The sequence below is a fragment of the Palaemon carinicauda genome, chromosome 29, assembly GCF_036898095.1.
Source record: "Palaemon carinicauda isolate YSFRI2023 chromosome 29, ASM3689809v2, whole genome shotgun sequence".
In the NCBI taxonomy this organism is placed as follows: domain Eukaryota; kingdom Metazoa; phylum Arthropoda; class Malacostraca; order Decapoda; family Palaemonidae; genus Palaemon; species Palaemon carinicauda.
Window position 1 is genome coordinate 38,868,622 of NC_090753.1, and position 17,500 is coordinate 38,886,121.

Here is a 17,500-nt window from a genome sequence, read left to right on the forward strand (position 1 = left end):
TGGACCTTGATGCTTATGGAGGTGTAGACCCAAATGGTATTTTTCCTTTGTTTTTTATAAAGACAGCAGATTTCTTAGCTCCAAAGTTATCTGTTATTTTGCGCAAGTTAGCAAGAAGAGGAGCTTTTAGCACTAGTTGGAGAATTGGTAATGTTACTCCTCTATGTAAATGTGTTTGTGGTAGCTCAAGTCCCACTGATTACCGCCCAATTTCCATAACTCCCATATTATCTAAAGTTTTTGAACGTCTTCTGGCTAAACGTCTTAATAGGTTTGCTGAAGGTAATCATCTACTCCCTAGTTTGCAATTTGGTTTTCGTAAAGGCCTTGGAGCATGTGATGCCCTTCTTACAATCTCCAATGCTGTACAGAAATCCCTTGATTGTGGTCGGGAAGTTCGTATGATTGGCCTTGATTTTAGTGCTGCCTTTGACCGTGTTAATCACGAGGCCCTTATTTTCAAACTGAAACAGTTGGGAGTGGGTGGGTCGTTTCTTAGCATTATTACTGATTTTTTAAGTAATAGATCTCAAAGAGTTGTTGTTGATGGGCACCATAGTGATTATAGGAATGTGATATCCGGTGTTCCACAGGGTAGTGTTCTTGGCCCATTACTTTTCATACTATATACACATGACATGTGGTTTGGCCTAGAAAACAAGCTTGTTGCATATGCAGATGATGCTACTCTCTTTGCATCAATTCCATCCCCTGAATGTAGATCTAGGGTTGGTGAATCCCTTAATAGAGATTTAGCTAGAATTAGTGCATGGTGCAAATTATGGGGTATGAAGTTGAATCCTAACAAAACTCAAAGTATGATTGTAAGTAGGTCAAGGACGGTGGTTCCTCAACATCCGGATCTCAGTATTGATAATGTTTCTTTAAATATGTATGACTCTTTCAAAATTTTAGGTGTGATTCTCGACAGTAAATTTACTTTTGAGAAACATATAAGGTCTGTGTCTTCTTCAATTTCACAAAAAATAGGCTTATTGAGAAAATCTTTCAAGATTTTCGGTGATCAATCTATTCTGAAGAAGTGTTTTAATTCTTTCATTCTACCTTGTTTTGAGTATTGTTCTCCTGTCTGGTCTTCAGCTGCTGATTCTCATCTTAATTTGTTGGACAGAAACTTACGGTCTATTAAATTTCTTATTCCTGATCTAGATATTAATCTCTGGCACCGTCGTTCAGTTAGTTCATTATGCATGTTGCATAAGATTTTTCACAACTCTGACCATCCTTTACATTCAGATCTCCCTGGACAATTCTATCCTGTTCGTAATACTAGGCAGGCAGTTAATTCTAATAGCCAGGCCTTCTCCATCACGAGGCTCAATACTACGCAGTACTCTAGAAGTTTTATTCCTTCTGTGACCAAGTTGTGGAATGATCTTCCTAATCGGGTGGTTGAATCAGTAGAACTTCAAAAGTTCAAAGTTGGAGCAAATGCTTTTTTGTTGACCAGGCAGACATAGTCTTTTTATAGTTTATTTATGACATATTTGTTTTTGATGTTGTTGATAGTTTATTATATGACATGTCTGTTTTGACGTTGTTTCTTATTTTAGAATGATTTATTGTTAATTTGTTCTCTTCATTTATTTATTTCCTTATTTCCTTTCCTCACTGGGCTATTTTTCCCTGTTGGAGCCCCTGGGCTTATAGCATCTTGCTTTTCCAACTAGGGTTGTAGCTTGGATAGTAATAATAGTAATAATAATATGGTCAGTGTCTAGGGCACTGTCCCTTTCCCTTACTTCTGTCATTCAAGAGTGATTGAAGTAATTTATATAAAATGATTTTGTATGGTTGACTAATTTTTTTTTGTTATCATAACTTTCCATCCCCCTCCCATATATTTATCACAAGCTATTATTCCCTTAGGAGAGGGATGGAAATCTTTAGGAATGAGTTTTAGCCTCACTCCCTTTTACCACCCGGAGAACTGATGAACAAAAGGTTGGGACCGACCCACATGCCTGCTAGACCTGAGCTAAGTGCTGCTGCTCTTAACCATGTATCTACATTAGTTTGATACAGTGGGGAGGGGGAAGCACATCCATACAGCATTTAATTTCAATGATAATTTAAAACTAAAATATACATAAGTTTTGATTTGTTTTGATAATCTCTCTCTCTCTCTCTCTCTCTCTCTCTCTCTCTCTCTCTCTCTCTCTCTCTCTCTCTCATGTTCTTAACATATGACCTTGTCGTAGATTCACGTAACTTTCTTAACCTTCACATCTGTATATTCCAATCAGTGGACATACGTTTCTTTTCTGGTGTTTCATTATATATATATATATATATATATATATATATATATATATATATATATATGTGTGTGTGTGTGTGTGTGTGTGTAAATATATATATATATATATATATACACACACACACACACACACACATATATATATATATATATATATGTGTGTGTGTGTGTGTGCGTGTGTGTTTACTTCTTGGTAGGTGTGTTTGTAAATTATTGTCTGTAAAAGACGTGTCTTCTTGAATGCCAAGTATTATACTTGTTAACGTACATCTTCAAAGGCATAAAGGTTAATGGATATTTTTTTTTTCTGAGGGTAACATATTTGGATTCAAGGTATTTATTAAATATCTGTCAGAAAATATATCCTGAACTTATTTTTCTGTAAATCTTATCAAGCCAAAGTTAATAAAAAAATCTTTTCTCGTTTCATTGAAAGCGAAAAAAGAACACAAAGGGTAGTTTATAATCGTAAAAAAAATATTTTTTTATTATTATTATATCCCTAAATATGCTAAAAGAATCTTTATGGGCTCTCAGAAATCACTGTATGGAAAAAGATTTTTATTACAACCAAAAATAGCCTCTGGTGACAAATATATCTCTTCTGAAACTACCCTGTGAAAATAAGGAATGATCTTAGACAATATTCCATAATTAGTAGTTTAACTGAATGGTTATTTTGAAATTGCAGGCCGGAGTTAATACACATAAATACTATTTGGTTTTTAAAATAAACTTGCCATCTTTTTTTTCAGCTTCTTTAATAGCCATTACAGAGCCAAAGCACTCCTGGTAATGAAACAAACCTTGCCACCAGAGGATCTAAAAGAAGTTAGAACTTAAGAACTATCTGTATTTCAGGATATTCAATTATGCTCAAGACTGAATTTACTTTTCAAAATTTCATATGCCACTTACCATCCGAAAACTTTCTTAGTATTCTAATCGCTCGTCTTCTCTTCTTTCCATTTTTTTTTTTTAATCTGTCGTGACCCGTTCTGTTATTCCTAATGTTCATCTATTGTTGTCATTCTCATTAAATATCCTTCCCATGTCCATTTATTTTTCTTACATGTTATAATATCATCTTCTTTAGTTTGCTCCTGTATCGATATAATTAATATTTTCATAGTTCTCTAAGTTGTATCATTGATAAGTAACATACAGGCTGACTAAGCGAGAGCTGAAATTTTCACTAATAACTTAAAATCTAGGAAAACTGTAGACCGGGGGATTTTTTGTACGAGTTATACTGTATACTCCCTATAGTTTTAATTAAATAATTGGATGATGAGGCTGTCCTATAAACTATCATCCTTTAAAAATAACAAATAAGTCCCTTCTGGACCATTCAGATGGGTAAGATATATAGTTTTGGATTAGCATGAAAATAACTCAAAGACTTTTATACATCCATTTTTCTGTCATTAAAGTAGAAACAATTTCCATATAAAATAGGTTAAAATAGATTTAGTCTTGAAGGATAAAAAGGATAATAGCTTTCAGGTAGACTTCTAATAAATCAGTGGTCACTTAGATTTTATAATGATATATGTATAAGGAGAGACAAGTAACCTTACGCGGAAGTACATCAATTGCTTAATGTAGAAGTCCTTGGGCTGATAGCACCCAGATTTCCTAACGATTGTTCTAGCTTAGATAATAATAATAATAATAATAATAATAATAATAATAATAATAATAATAATAATAATAATAATAATAATAATAATAATAATAATAATAATAAAACGCACTATTCCAGTCTCACTTTTGTAGTTTTGTATCTCAGTATCTGTTAATATCTTTGTCTTTGCAAAGTGTGAAGGAGTGTAGGGGATGGTTAGGGTGAGAAGGAGACAGTGATAGTTTGAGTTGAAGGAGTATGTTTCTATTCATTACAGAGACATAGAAGATTAATTTCAAACCGGATGATTCATCTTCTGCTGTCTTTGAGGGCTTAATGAGATATGTCAACTGAACTCTCAACCAATATCAGGTATCCCATTGTAAGTCATGAATATAACAATAGATAGCTCCCCCCCCCCCTCTCTCTCTCTCTCTCTCTCTCTCTCTCTCTCTCTCTCTCTCTCTCTCTCTCTCTAGGTGTCAAAAGTTTGGAAGTTTATTGTCGTAAAATTCAATGTATATTAATGCATACAACTTTTTATATCATACAGAGCTTAGAACATTTCTTGACAGCAATGATTACCTTCGCCAACTCGCTTGCGGCCAAGGTATGTTTTGATAGGCGTGTATGTTGTATGTCTGCAGGTCTGTTTGTGCTTCACAAAACTCGAAAACTATTTGACCGAATCTTAGAAAATAGGGTTGGGGGATTAGCCATGATCCAAAGGCAATATATTCAGATTTTTGGAGTGATTGGGTGAAAGGTCAATGTAACGAAAGAGTAAACAAGTTTGTTTTTTTATATCGTGGTCAATTTATATCAGCTTGGCATAGATCTAGTGCCAACATGTGCATAATTCAATTGCCTATCGTTAGAATTTAAAGTGATTTAGTCATAGTCAAGGTCAAAAACATCTTTTTGCTATATATTGGTTAATTTTCATCAGGTTTGCATGATATTAGTGCCAAAACGGGCATAATACGATTGCCTATCATGTGACATACAACATGATCAAGGTCAAAGTCACTTAATGGTAAACAGTGTCTTTTTGTTATTTCGACGGCAAATCTTAAGGAAATTGGTGGGAGGACTGGGCAAGATCCAATGGCAATTTGATTACATTATGGCAGTGATTGGGTCAATGGTCAAGGTCACAAAAAGATCAAAAACGTCTTTTTGCTATATAGTGGTAATTTTTTTTTTCATTTTCATCCGATTTGTATGAAACTAGTACTAAAATATGTATAAATAAACTGTCTATCTTGTCATTGGGCGAAGGTATGCAGATATAAAATCAAGAGCCTGAATTAAGACACCATTTTTCTTCTTTGCCGTTATTTACTTAGATTTACTGTAACGCATTTCTCTTTTTATTGTAACTGTGTTGATATATGTTGACTAAGTTACATAACAACACTAAGTTGGACCAACATCTTGGATACCAGTTCCTGGGTAGTACTTTTGTAGACCTTTCCTATATTCTTGCACCTTTTTCTCTCTCTCTCTCTCTCTCTCTCTCTCTCTCTCTCTCTCTCTCTCTCTCTCTCTCTCTCTCTCTCTCTCTCTCTCTCTCTTTTATCTTTTTTTTTTGGGGGGAACAGTATTTGGCAAATATAAAAAGAACCGTAGTTTTTATAGCGAAAAATTGTGGTAGGAGTATACATTTCATGATGGATAGTAAATTAAATTTTCTTTCTGATTATTCTCAGGACATTCTTAAAGGTTTTTCTCCTATGAGGTTCCAATCTCATATTCTAAGGTAATGCTTCTGTTCTTTAGACCTACTTTTGGAGCCATCAGCAGCCATTGCCCGGCTCTTCCTGGTCATACCTTGGATGGAGGGGGCCGGGCTGTGCACTGATCATAAGTATATATGGTGAGTTTCTAGGGCATTGTTCTGCTAGCTATAGCATTGTCATTGTCCTTTGCCTACGCCCTTCATGAGCAGTTTTAAACCTTTAAACCTTATAGTCTTTCCTTTTTTCAGTTTCTTTGCCTATTATTTATGTAAGATAACTTCCCTAATATTTTATACATACGGAGAAGCAATCAAATTACCTAAATATTTACTTCATCGTTTGAATATCATTGATATCTGATAACTTGACTTCGTTTTGAAAGATATTTATCATCATTATTATTATTGGTAACCCCTTTTGTCTGTTTTTAATTCTTCAGCTGAAATTTCTATAAGAATTTTCAAATTAAATTTACACATACATGAATCAATAAGCTCTTCCTGAGAGGGAATACCTTAACGTGGTGAAAGGGTTTACGTATCACCCTCATCACCAAGGCTTTACTAAACGGCTCCCCATGCTAGGTTGCTTTGCTGTGAACGATCAGACTAAAATATCCCACCATCACCAATCCGCAGTGGCCAGCATGGTGATGAAAACTGGCCAAACCGCATACACTAACAAGGATATGTCTGAGGTCTTTGGCCTACATTTGATTAGAAACGTGTGGTTGTTGTTTGTTGAATGAATTCCCCGGAGAAGGAATCAATTCTCATCTCTCTTTATGGCAGAATGGTCTTATTGTTACCTTTATTTCTACTGGGCCTTAAGGTTCGGATCCTTTACTGGGCAAAAGTACTTATCACAAAAGAAATTGCTTTATAGACCTGTGATCGCGCGGCAAAGTGAGTTCGATATTAAAAGGTATTTGTGGCTTATATATATCTCCCCATTCTGTGTCCTCCTTCATATGATACTCGTTTCTCCCTCCTTCTTTCCATTTTTCGCTCAACAATTTCCTCTCTCCAGGAATCCCATAAGAACCTATTTGGGATGAAGTTTAGTACCGTTTCCTATACATGTTTGAGGACGATCTGCTTCATTCATATAGCAATAATGGCCTTCTCTCTCTCTCTCTCTCTCTCTCTCTCTCTCTCTCTCTCTCTCTCTCTCTCTCTCTCTCTCTCTCTCTCCTCTCATTTCTATAAAATTCTCTCACATTAACACCCAATGTTACGTTATTGTCACTGTTGGATCTTTTCTTGTTTAAAGGTTTCAAGGTTTAAAGCCTACTCATGAATGGCAGAGACAAAGGACATTGACAATGCCCTAGCAGGACAATGCCCTTGAGACCACACATACATATGATCAGCACCCTAGCCCTTTCCACAAAAGGTAGAATAAAAGAGGGCAATGCAAAGGCTGCTGATGACTCAACAGCTAGTCTTATAGGCTTCTGCAAAACCCCTTTCTTAAGCTCACAAGGAGGATGAGGTTCCAGACACTGTAAGAGACTATCGAGCTTGAGCGTGATTCGAATCTTAGTCCAGAATATTGTCAGGCATGGACTTTTCCAATAGGCCACCACAACTGGTCGGTAATGAAGACCGAACACAGTAATTTGAATGTTATATGAGGGAGCACAAATCAGAAACTAGGCGACAGAGAGACATACCATATTCAGAGGAAGAGATACTTGAGGTGTATGGCACCATATAAATGATATTCTCATTGTATATTGCCATAGCCTCTGTATTATGTTCTTCCACTGTCTTGGGTAAGACCTCTCTTGCTTGAGGGTACTCTCAGTCACACTATTCTCTCTGTTTCATTATTTTCTTTCCTCACTTGGATATTTTACCTGTTGGAGACCTTGTGTTTATAGCATGCTGCTTTTCCAGATAGGGTTGTAGCTTAGCTAGTCTTAATAATAAAATTTATATAAGTGGTAGCTAATCTAACAATGGACGGTTATCTGCAATTTCAACCATCTGAATACTAAGAAAATTCCTGGTCCCATTTCCTAAGGGGGAAAACTAATTACAACAGAGAACAGCATGCTAATCAGGAAAAAAAATCTTTGACTCTGGCTAAAGGAGGTGCAAGATTATTACATTTTTAGTACAAGGCAGTCAGTCCAGAATATGTAAGATCCTTTATAATATAGGTTTTATTTTTATTAAAGACAATGCTAATAGGAAAAAAAGAACGCAAGCAAGCAATAACGTGGTAATGGTGCTTCAATAAAAAGAAAAAAATACTTGAGTTATGAATCTCTATAAATGTTCATAAAATTAGATTCCACTGTTGTATGTAAATTTGAGATATTAGAATCTTTTAAGACCAATATATTTATAAAATGAGAAAAAAACATGTAATACATCTGTCTATTCATCTTGCAGGGGTACCCGTCGTTGCTTTGGCATATTTGCCCTTGGATTTCAAATGTGATCATTAATCCAACCTCATGTGGAAAGCATTATTGCATAATTGTATGCTTTTAAGATTTTTTTTGGAATGGTGGGATGTTACATTGAGAAGTTTTTTTTTTTTTTTTTTTTTTTTTTTTAGATATTGAGGAGTTTCAACTAAGAAATGCAGTCTAATTTTCCCTCCACTGCAACACAAAGCAGTTGGTTCATTCATTTTTTTCCTGAGCATCACAGTGAATACATTTTTTTGTGTGAAATTAAGCCAATTTGTACATGTCTTCTTTTTCATAGGGGTATCTTAGATTATATGTGAAGGAACCAAGACGACATTGTACAGCTTTAAAAGTATGTGCTCTTGCTTCTGCATGCCTGACTCTGTCAAGATGGCAATTATTCTCAGCTCTTTCCGATGTTTCTTGGTTTCGATGGACAATCAATCTTTGTTAGTTATCCTAAAGTCGAGTCGTTATTTGATTTCTTAATTCCTGTTCTTCACGTCTAGTTGCCTTACTGTTTCCATTATTGTTTCTTCTTAAATCGATCTGGTTTTCGTCTTCTGCTTCACGTCTAGCTGCCATTCTGCTTACAATTGTGTTACTTTCATAATTAATATGCTCTTCATCTTGGACTTCACGTCTAGTTGCCATTCTGTTTCAATTAGTATTTCTTCTTAAATTTTTCTGCCTTTCGTCTTCTGCTTCACGTCTAGCTGTCTTTCTACATACAATTGTGTTCCTTTCATAATTCATCTGCTCTTCATCTTAGGCTTCACGTCTAGTTGCCATTCTGTTTCAATTAGTATTTCTTCTTAAATTCTTCTGCCTTTCGTCTTCTGCTTCACGTCTAGCCACCTTTCTACTTACAATTGTGTTCCTTTCATAATTCATCTGCTCTTCATCTTGGGCTTCACGTCTAGTTGCCATTCTGTTTCCATTAGTGTTTCTTCTTAAATTCCTCTGCCTTTCGTCTTCTGCTTCACGTCCAGCGGCCATTCTACTTACAATTGTGTTCCTTTCATAATTAATCTGCTCTTCATCTTTGGCTTCACGTATAGTTGCCATTCGGATTCCATTAGTGTTTCTTCTTAAATTCCTCTGCCTTTCGTCTTCTGCTTCACGTCTAGCTGCCTTTCCACTTTCAATTATGTTCCTTTCATAATTCATCTGCTCTTCATCTTGGGCTTCACGTCTAGTTGCCATTCTGTTTCAATTAGTATTTCTTCTTAAATTATTCTGCCTTTCGTCTTCTGCTTCACGTCTAGCCACCTTTCTACTTAGAATTGTGTTCCTTTCATAATTCATCTGCTCTTCATCTTGGGCTTCACGTCTAGTTGCCATTCTGTTTCCATTAGTGTTTCTTCTTAAATTCCTCTGCCTTTCGTCTTCTGCTTCACGTCCAGCGGCCATTCTACTTACAATTGTGTTCCTTTCATAATTCATCTGCTCTTCATCTTTGGCTTCACGTCTAGTTGCCATTCGGATTCCATTAGTGTTTCTTCTTAAATTCCTCTGCCTTTCGTCTTCTGCTTCACGTCTAGCTGCCTTTCCACTTTCAATTGTGTTCCTTTCATAATTCATCTGCTCTTCATCTTGGGCTTCACGTCTAGTTGCCATTCTGTTTCAATTAGTATTTCTTCTTAAATTCCTCTGCCTTTCGTCTTCTGCTTCACGTCTAGCTGCCTTTCTGATTACAATTGTGTTCCTTTCATAATTCATCTGCTCTTCATCTTGGGCTTCACGTCTAGTTGCCATTCTGTTTCCATTAGTGTTTCTTCTTAAATTCCTCTGCCTTTCGTCTACTGCTTCACGCCTAGCTGCCTTTCTACTTACAATTGTGTTCCTTTCATAATTCATCTGCTCTTCATCTTGGGCTTCACGTCTAGTTCCCATTCTGTTTCCATCAGTGTATCTTCTTAAATTCCTCTGCTTTTCATCTTCTGCTTCACGCCTAGCTGCCTTTCTACTTACAATTGTGTTCCTTTCATAATTCATCTGCTCTTCATCTTGGGCTTCACGTCTAATTGCCATTCTGTTTCAATTATATGTCTTCTTAAATTCCTCTGCCTTTTGTCTTCTGCTTCACGTCTAGCTGCCTTTCTACTTACAATTGTGTTCCTTTCATAATTCATCTGCTCTTCATCTTGGGCTTCACGTCTAGTTGCCATTCTGTTTCCATTAGTGTTTCTTCTTAAATTCCTCTGCCTTTCGTCTTCTGCTTCACGTCCAGCGGCCATTCTACTTACAATTGTGTTCCTTTCATAATTAATCTGCTCTTCATATTAGGCTTCACGTCTAGTTGCCATTCGGTTTCCATTAGTGTTTCTTCTTAAATTCCTCTGACTTTCGTCTTCTGCTTCACGTCTAGCTGCCTTTCCACTTACAATTGTGTTCCTTTCATAATTCATCTGCTCTTCATCTTGGGCTTCACGTCTAGTTGCCATTCTGTTTCAATTATATGTCTTCTTAAATTCCTCTGCCTTTTATCTTTTGCTTCACTTCTAGCTGCCTTTCTACTTACAATAGTGTTCCTTTCATAATTCATCTGCTCTTCATCTTGGGCTTCACGTCTAGTTGCCATTCTGTTTCCATTAGTGTTTCTTCTTAAATTCTTCTGCTTTTCGTCTTCTGCTTCACGTCTAGCTGCCTTTCTAATTACAATTGTGTTCCTTTCATAATTCATCTACTCTTCATCTTGGGCTTCACGTCTAGTTGCCATTCTGTTTCCATTAGTGTTTCTTCTTAAATTCCTCTGCCTTTCGTCTTCTGCTTCACGCCTACCCGCCTTTCTACTTACAATTGTGTTCCTTTCATAATTCATCTGCTCTTCATCTTGGGCTTCACGTCTAGTTCCCATTCTGTTTCCATCAGTGTTTCTTCTTAAATTCTTCTGCCTTTCGTCTTCTGCTTCACGCCTACCTGCCTTTCTACTTAGAATTGTGTTCCTTCCATAATTCATCTGCTATTCATCTTGGGCTTCACGTCTAATTGCCATTCTGTTTCAATTATATGTCTTCTTAAATTCCTCTGCCTTTTGTCTTCTGCTTCACGCCTTGCTGCCTTTCTACTTACAATTGTGTTCCTTTCATAATTCATCTGCTCTTCATCTTGGGCTTCACGTCTAGTTGCCATTCTGTTTCCATTAGTGTTTCTTCTTAAATTCATCTGCTTCTCGTCTTCTGCTTCACGTCCAGCGGCCATTCTACTTAAAATTGTGTTCCTTTCATAGTTCATCTGCTCTTCATCTTGGGCTTCACGTCTAGTTGCCATTCTGTTTCAATTAGTATTTCTTCTTAAATTCTTCTGTCTTTCGTCTTCTGCTTCACGTCTAGCTGCCTTTCTACTTACAATTGTGTTCCTTTCATAATTCATCTGCTCTTCATCTTGGGCTTCACGTCTAGTGGCCATTCTCTTTCCATTAGTGTTTCTTCTTAAATTTCTCTGCCTTACGTCTTCTGCTTCACGTCTAGCTGCCATTCTACTTACAATTGTGTTCCTTTCATAATTCATCTGCTCTTCATCTTGGGCTTCATGGCTAGTTGCCATTCTGTTTCAATTAGTATTTCTTCTTAAATTTTTCTGCCTTTTGTCTTCTGCTTCACGTCTAGCTGCCTTTCTACTTACAATTGTGTTCCCTCATAATTCATCTGCTCTTCATCTTGGGCTTCACGTCTAGTTGCCCTTCTTTTTCAATTAGTATTTCTTCTTAAATTCCTCTGCCTTTCGTCTTTTCTTCACGCCTAGCTGCCTTTCTACTTACAATTGTGTTCCTTTCATAATTCATCTGCTCTTCATCTTGGGCTTCACGTCTAGTTGCCATTCTGTTTCCATTAGTGTTTCTTCTTAAATTCATCTGCCTTTCGTCTTCTGCTTCATGCTTAGCTACCTTTCTACTTACAATTGTTTTCCTTTCATAATTCATCTGCTTTTCATCTTGGGCTTCACGTCTAGTTGCCATTCTATTTCAATTAGTATTTCTTCTTAAATTCCTCTGCCTTTCGTCCTCTGCTTCACGCCTAGCTGCCTTTCTACTTACAATTGTGTTCCTTTCATAATTCATCTGCTCTTCATCTTCGGCTTCACGTCTAGTTGCCAGTCTGTTTCCATTAGTGTTTCTTCTTAAATTCATCTGCTTCTCGTCTTCTGCTTCACGTCCTGCGGCCATTCTACTTAAAATTGTGTTTCTTTCATAATTCATCTGCTCTTCATCTTAGGCTTCACATCTAGTTGCCATTCTGTTTCCATTAGTGTTTCTTCTTAAATTCCTCTGCCTTTCGTCTTCTGCTTCACGCCTAGCCACCTTTCTACTTAAAATTGTGTTCTTCTCATAATTCATCTGCTCTTCATCTTGGGCTTCACGTCTAGTTTCCATTCTGTTTCCATTAGTGTTTCTTCTTAAATTCCTCTGCCTTTCGTCTTCTGCTTCACGTCTAGCTGCCTTTTTTCTTACAATTGTGTTCCTTTCATAATTCATCTGGTCTTCATCTTGGGCTTCACGTCTAGTTGCCATTCTGTTTCAATTAGTATTTCCTCTTAAATTCTTCTGCCTTTCGTCTTCTGCTTCACGTCTAGCTGCCTTTCTACTTACAATTGTGTTCCTTTCATAATTCATCTGCTCTTCATCTTGGGCTTCACATCTAGTTGCCATTCTGTTTCCATTAGTGTTTCTTCTTAAATTCATTTGCTTCTCGTCTTCTGCTTCACGTCCAGCGGCCATTCTACTTACAATAGTGTTCCTTTCATAATTCATCTGCTCTTCATCTTGGGTTTCACGTCTAGTTGCCATTCTGTTTCCATTAGTATTTCTTCTTAAATTCCTCTGCCTTTCGTGTTCTGCTTCACGCCTAGCTGCCTTTCTACTTACAATTGTGTTCCTTTCATAATTCATCTGCTCTTCATCTTGGGCTTCACGTTTAGTTGCCATTCTGTATCCATTAGTGTTTCTTCTTAAATTCATCTGCTTCTCGTCTTCTGCTTCACGTCCAGCGGCCATTCTACTTAAAATTTTGTTCATTTCATAATTCATCTGCTCTTCATCTTGGGTTTCACGTCTAGTTGCCATTCTGTTTCCATTAGTATTCCTTCTTAAATTCCTCTGCCTTTCGTCTTCTGCTTCACGCCTAGCTGCCTTTCTACTTACAATTTTGTTCCTTTCATAATTCATCTGCTCTTCATACTGGGCTTCACGTCTAGTTGCCATTCTGTTTCCACTAGTGTTTCTTCTTAAATTCATCTGCTTCTCGTTTTCTGCTTCACGTCTAGCTACCTTTCCACTTACAATTGTGTTCCTTTCATAATTCATCTACTCTTCATCTTGGGCTTCACGTCTAGTTGCCATTCTGTTTCCATTAGTGTTTCTTCTTAAATTCCTCTGCCTTTCGTCTTCTGCTTCACGCCTACCCGCCTTTCTACTTACAATTGTGTTCCTTTCATAATTCATCTGCTCTTCATCTTGGGCTTCACGTCTAGTTCCCATTCTGTTTCCATCAGTGTTTCTTCTTAAATTCTTCTGCCTTTCGTCTTCTGCTTCACGCCTACCTGCCTTTCTACTTAGAATTGTGTTCCTTCCATAATTCATCTGCTATTCATCTTGGGCTTCACGTCTAATTGCCATTCTGTTTCAATTATATGTCTTCTTAAATTCCTCTGCCTTTTGTCTTCTGCTTCACGCCTTGCTGCCTTTCTACTTACAATTGTGTTCCTTTCATAATTCATCTGCTCTTCATCTTGGGCTTCACGTCTAGTTGCCATTCTGTTTCCATTAGTGTTTCTTCTTAAATTCATCTGCTTCTCGTCTTCTGCTTCACGTCCAGCGGCCATTCTACTTAAAATTGTGTTCCTTTCATAGTTCATCTGCTCTTCATCTTGGGCTTCACGTCTAGTTGCCATTCTGTTTCAATTAGTATTTCTTCTTAAATTCTTCTGTCTTTCGTCTTCTGCTTCACGTCTAGCTGCCTTTCTACTTACAATTGTGTTCCTTTCATAATTCATCTGCTCTTCATCTTGGGCTTCACGTCTAGTGGCCATTCTCTTTCCATTAGTGTTTCTTCTTAAATTTCTCTGCCTTACGTCTTCTGCTTCACGTCTAGCTGCCATTCTACTTACAATTGTGTTCCTTTCATAATTCATCTGCTCTTCATCTTGGGCTTCATGGCTAGTTGCCATTCTGTTTCAATTAGTATTTCTTCTTAAATTTTTCTGCCTTTTGTCTTCTGCTTCACGTCTAGCTGCCTTTCTACTTACAATTGTGTTCCCTCATAATTCATCTGCTCTTCATCTTGGGCTTCACGTCTAGTTGCCCTTCTTTTTCAATTAGTATTTCTTCTTAAATTCCTCTGCCTTTCGTCTTTTCTTCACGCCTAGCTGCCTTTCTACTTACAATTGTGTTCCTTTCATAATTCATCTGCTCTTCATCTTGGGCTTCACGTCTAGTTGCCATTCTGTTTCCATTAGTGTTTCTTCTTAAATTCATCTGCCTTTCGTCTTCTGCTTCATGCTTAGCTACCTTTCTACTTACAATTGTTTTCCTTTCATAATTCATCTGCTTTTCATCTTGGGCTTCACGTCTAGTTGCCATTCTATTTCAATTAGTATTTCTTCTTAAATTCCTCTGCCTTTCGTCCTCTGCTTCACGCCTAGCTGCCTTTCTACTTACAATTGTGTTCCTTTCATAATTCATCTGCTCTTCATCTTCGGCTTCACGTCTAGTTGCCAGTCTGTTTCCATTAGTGTTTCTTCTTAAATTCATCTGCTTCTCGTCTTCTGCTTCACGTCCTGCGGCCATTCTACTTAAAATTGTGTTTCTTTCATAATTCATCTGCTCTTCATCTTAGGCTTCACATCTAGTTGCCATTCTGTTTCCATTAGTGTTTCTTCTTAAATTCCTCTGCCTTTCGTCTTCTGCTTCACGCCTAGCCACCTTTCTACTTAAAATTGTGTTCTTCTCATAATTCATCTGCTCTTCATCTTGGGCTTCACGTCTAGTTTCCATTCTGTTTCCATTAGTGTTTCTTCTTAAATTCCTCTGCCTTTCGTCTTCTGCTTCACGTCTAGCTGCCTTTTTTCTTACAATTGTGTTCCTTTCATAATTCATCTGGTCTTCATCTTGGGCTTCACGTCTAGTTGCCATTCTGTTTCAATTAGTATTTCCTCTTAAATTCTTCTGCCTTTCGTCTTCTGCTTCACGTCTAGCTGCCTTTCTACTTACAATTGTGTTCCTTTCATAATTCATCTGCTCTTCATCTTGGGCTTCACATCTAGTTGCCATTCTGTTTCCATTAGTGTTTCTTCTTAAATTCATTTGCTTCTCGTCTTCTGCTTCACGTCCAGCGGCCATTCTACTTACAATAGTGTTCCTTTCATAATTCATCTGCTCTTCATCTTGGGTTTCACGTCTAGTTGCCATTCTGTTTCCATTAGTATTTCTTCTTAAATTCCTCTGCCTTTCGTGTTCTGCTTCACGCCTAGCTGCCTTTCTACTTACAATTGTGTTCCTTTCATAATTCATCTGCTCTTCATCTTGGGCTTCACGTTTAGTTGCCATTCTGTATCCATTAGTGTTTCTTCTTAAATTCATCTGCTTCTCGTCTTCTGCTTCACGTCCAGCGGCCATTCTACTTAAAATTTTGTTCATTTCATAATTCATCTGCTCTTCATCTTGGGTTTCACGTCTAGTTGCCATTCTGTTTCCATTAGTATTCCTTCTTAAATTCCTCTGCCTTTCGTCTTCTGCTTCACGCCTAGCTGCCTTTCTACTTACAATTTTGTTCCTTTCATAATTCATCTGCTCTTCATACTGGGCTTCACGTCTAGTTGCCATTCTGTTTCCACTAGTGTTTCTTCTTAAATTCATCTGCTTCTCGTTTTCTGCTTCACGTCTAGCTACCTTTCCACTTACAATTGTGTTCCTTTCAAAATTCATCTGCTCTTCATCTTAGGCTTCATGTCTAGTTGCAATTCTGTTTCCATTAGTGTTTCTTCTTAAATTCATCTGCTTTTCATCTTCTGCTTCACGCCTAGCTGCCTTTCTACTTACAATGGTGTTCCTTTCTTAAATTCGTCTGCTCTTCCTCTTGGGCTTCAAGTCTAGTTGCCATTCTTTTTCCATTAGTGTTTCTTCTTAAATTCATCTGCTTTCCGTCTTCTGCTTCACGTCCAGCGGCCATTCTACTTACAATGGTGTTCCTTTCTTAAATTCGTCTGCTCTTCCTCTTGGGCTTCACGTCTAGTTGCCATTCTTTTTCCATTAGTGTTTCTTCTTAAATTCATCTGCTTTCCGTCTTCTGCTTCACGTCTAGCTGCCATTCTACTTACAATGGTGTTCCTTCTCTTAAATTCCTCTGCACTTCATCTTGGGCTTCACGTCTAGATGCCATTCTGCTTGTATTAGTGTCCCTTCTTAAATCATCTGCTTTTCGTCTTCTGCCTCGCATCTAGCTGCATTTCATCTTGCATAAGTGTTCTTTCTTAAATTCAACTGCTTTTCATCTTTTGCTTCACGTCTATCTACCATTCTGCTTGCATTGGTGTCCCTTTTTAAATCCATTTGCTCTTCATTTTTTGATTTATGGGTAGCTGCCATACAACTTGTATGAGTTTTTCTTTGTTCTACATCATATCTCACGTCTAGATGCCTTTTTCCAGTATTTGATTCCCCTCGTAAATTACTCTGCTCTTCACACACACAGGCATATCACAAGCTTTATTAGCATATCAAACTTAGGTTCAAGTCCCTTTTAAACTTGTTAGTTCATCCAGTGTGTGCATTCTAACCCTCTTTGTAAACTGATAACGGGGGATTTTGTGGAGCCTATAGGTCTACCTTTTTCAGTCATCAGGAGGTATAGCCTGACCCTCCCTGGTCCTGGTTTGGGAAGAGAGGGTGCTTGAGCACTGATCATATATGATCAGTCTCAACTAGTGAAATATCACCGTCCCTTACCTCTACCTTAAGATTACTTGTAACTTGCTCACTGAAATACAAAGGCCTCAGGTATGTCCTTCCACTACTGTTTGTTTATATTTTTTCTATGCCAGACTATACCAGCAAATCCTTCGTCCTCTCCTCACTGCACTGCTTTTTTTGTAATATCCAGGGACCAATTCATATATTTCTAATGTTCATCTATCTTCTGTTATCTCTCATTCCCATTCTATGTCTTGCACATGTACAGCTCTTTTTCTTACATGGTGTTAGAATATCCTCTACTTTTCTTTTCTTTCATATCCATGTTGCTCTTATACTATCTCCTAGAATTATTCCTGTCATTATTCTCTCCATAACTCTATGAGTTTTAAATAGCTCATGTTCTAGGGCTTTTTGAAAAAAAGAGTAATTTTAAATAGGTGTATATATATATATATATATATATATATATATATATATATATATATAAATATATATATATATATATATATATATA

The 17,500-nt window shown here is 37.1% G+C and overlaps 5 protein-coding genes across 5 annotated transcripts; all 5 read right to left on the reverse strand.

Annotated features, from left to right (window-relative positions):
• Window positions 1-8,873: 8,873 nt before the first annotated feature.
• LOC137622512 (troponin I-like) lies at window positions 8,874-9,281 on the reverse strand. The gene has a single exon (XM_068353116.1). It carries the CDS (start codon window positions 9,279-9,281, stop codon window positions 8,874-8,876), a length of 408 nt encoding a protein of 135 aa, XP_068209217.1.
• A 6-nt stretch (window positions 9,282-9,287) lies between these two features.
• Window positions 9,288-9,695, reverse strand: LOC137622514 (troponin I-like). The gene has a single exon (XM_068353117.1). It carries the CDS (start codon window positions 9,693-9,695, stop codon window positions 9,288-9,290), a length of 408 nt encoding a protein of 135 aa, XP_068209218.1.
• A 6-nt stretch (window positions 9,696-9,701) lies between these two features.
• LOC137622515 (troponin I-like) lies at window positions 9,702-10,109 on the reverse strand. The gene has a single exon (XM_068353118.1). It carries the CDS (start codon window positions 10,107-10,109, stop codon window positions 9,702-9,704), a length of 408 nt encoding a protein of 135 aa, XP_068209219.1.
• Window positions 10,110-12,594: 2,485 nt separating this feature from the next.
• Window positions 12,595-13,380, reverse strand: LOC137622516 (octapeptide-repeat protein T2-like). Its single transcript, XM_068353119.1, has one exon. The coding sequence runs from the start codon at window positions 13,378-13,380 to the stop codon at window positions 12,595-12,597; it is 786 nt and encodes a 261-aa protein (XP_068209220.1).
• A 1,833-nt stretch (window positions 13,381-15,213) lies between these two features.
• On the reverse strand, window positions 15,214-15,897 carry LOC137622517 (octapeptide-repeat protein T2-like). Its single transcript, XM_068353121.1, has one exon. It carries the CDS (start codon window positions 15,895-15,897, stop codon window positions 15,214-15,216), a length of 684 nt encoding a protein of 227 aa, XP_068209222.1.
• Window positions 15,898-17,500: the final 1,603 nt, after the last annotated feature.

What these genes read in the sequence shown, in the direction of transcription:
- LOC137622515 (XM_068353118.1), bottom strand. Translation starts at nt 10,109, where the DNA reads ATGGCAATTAGACGTGAAGCCCAAGATGAAGAGCAGATGAATTATGAA.
- LOC137622514 (XM_068353117.1), bottom strand. Translation starts at nt 9,695, where the DNA reads ATGGCAACTAGACGTGAAGCCCAAGATGAAGAGCAGATGAATTATGAA.
- LOC137622516 (XM_068353119.1), bottom strand. Translation starts at nt 13,380, where the DNA reads ATGAATTATGAAAGGAACACAATTGTAAGTGGAAAGGTAGCTAGACGT.
- LOC137622517 (XM_068353121.1), bottom strand. Translation starts at nt 15,897, where the DNA reads ATGGCAACTAGACGTGAAGCCCAGTATGAAGAGCAGATGAATTATGAA.
- LOC137622512 (XM_068353116.1), bottom strand. Translation starts at nt 9,281, where the DNA reads ATGGCAACTAGACGTGAAGCCCAAGATGAAGAGCAGATGAATTATGAA.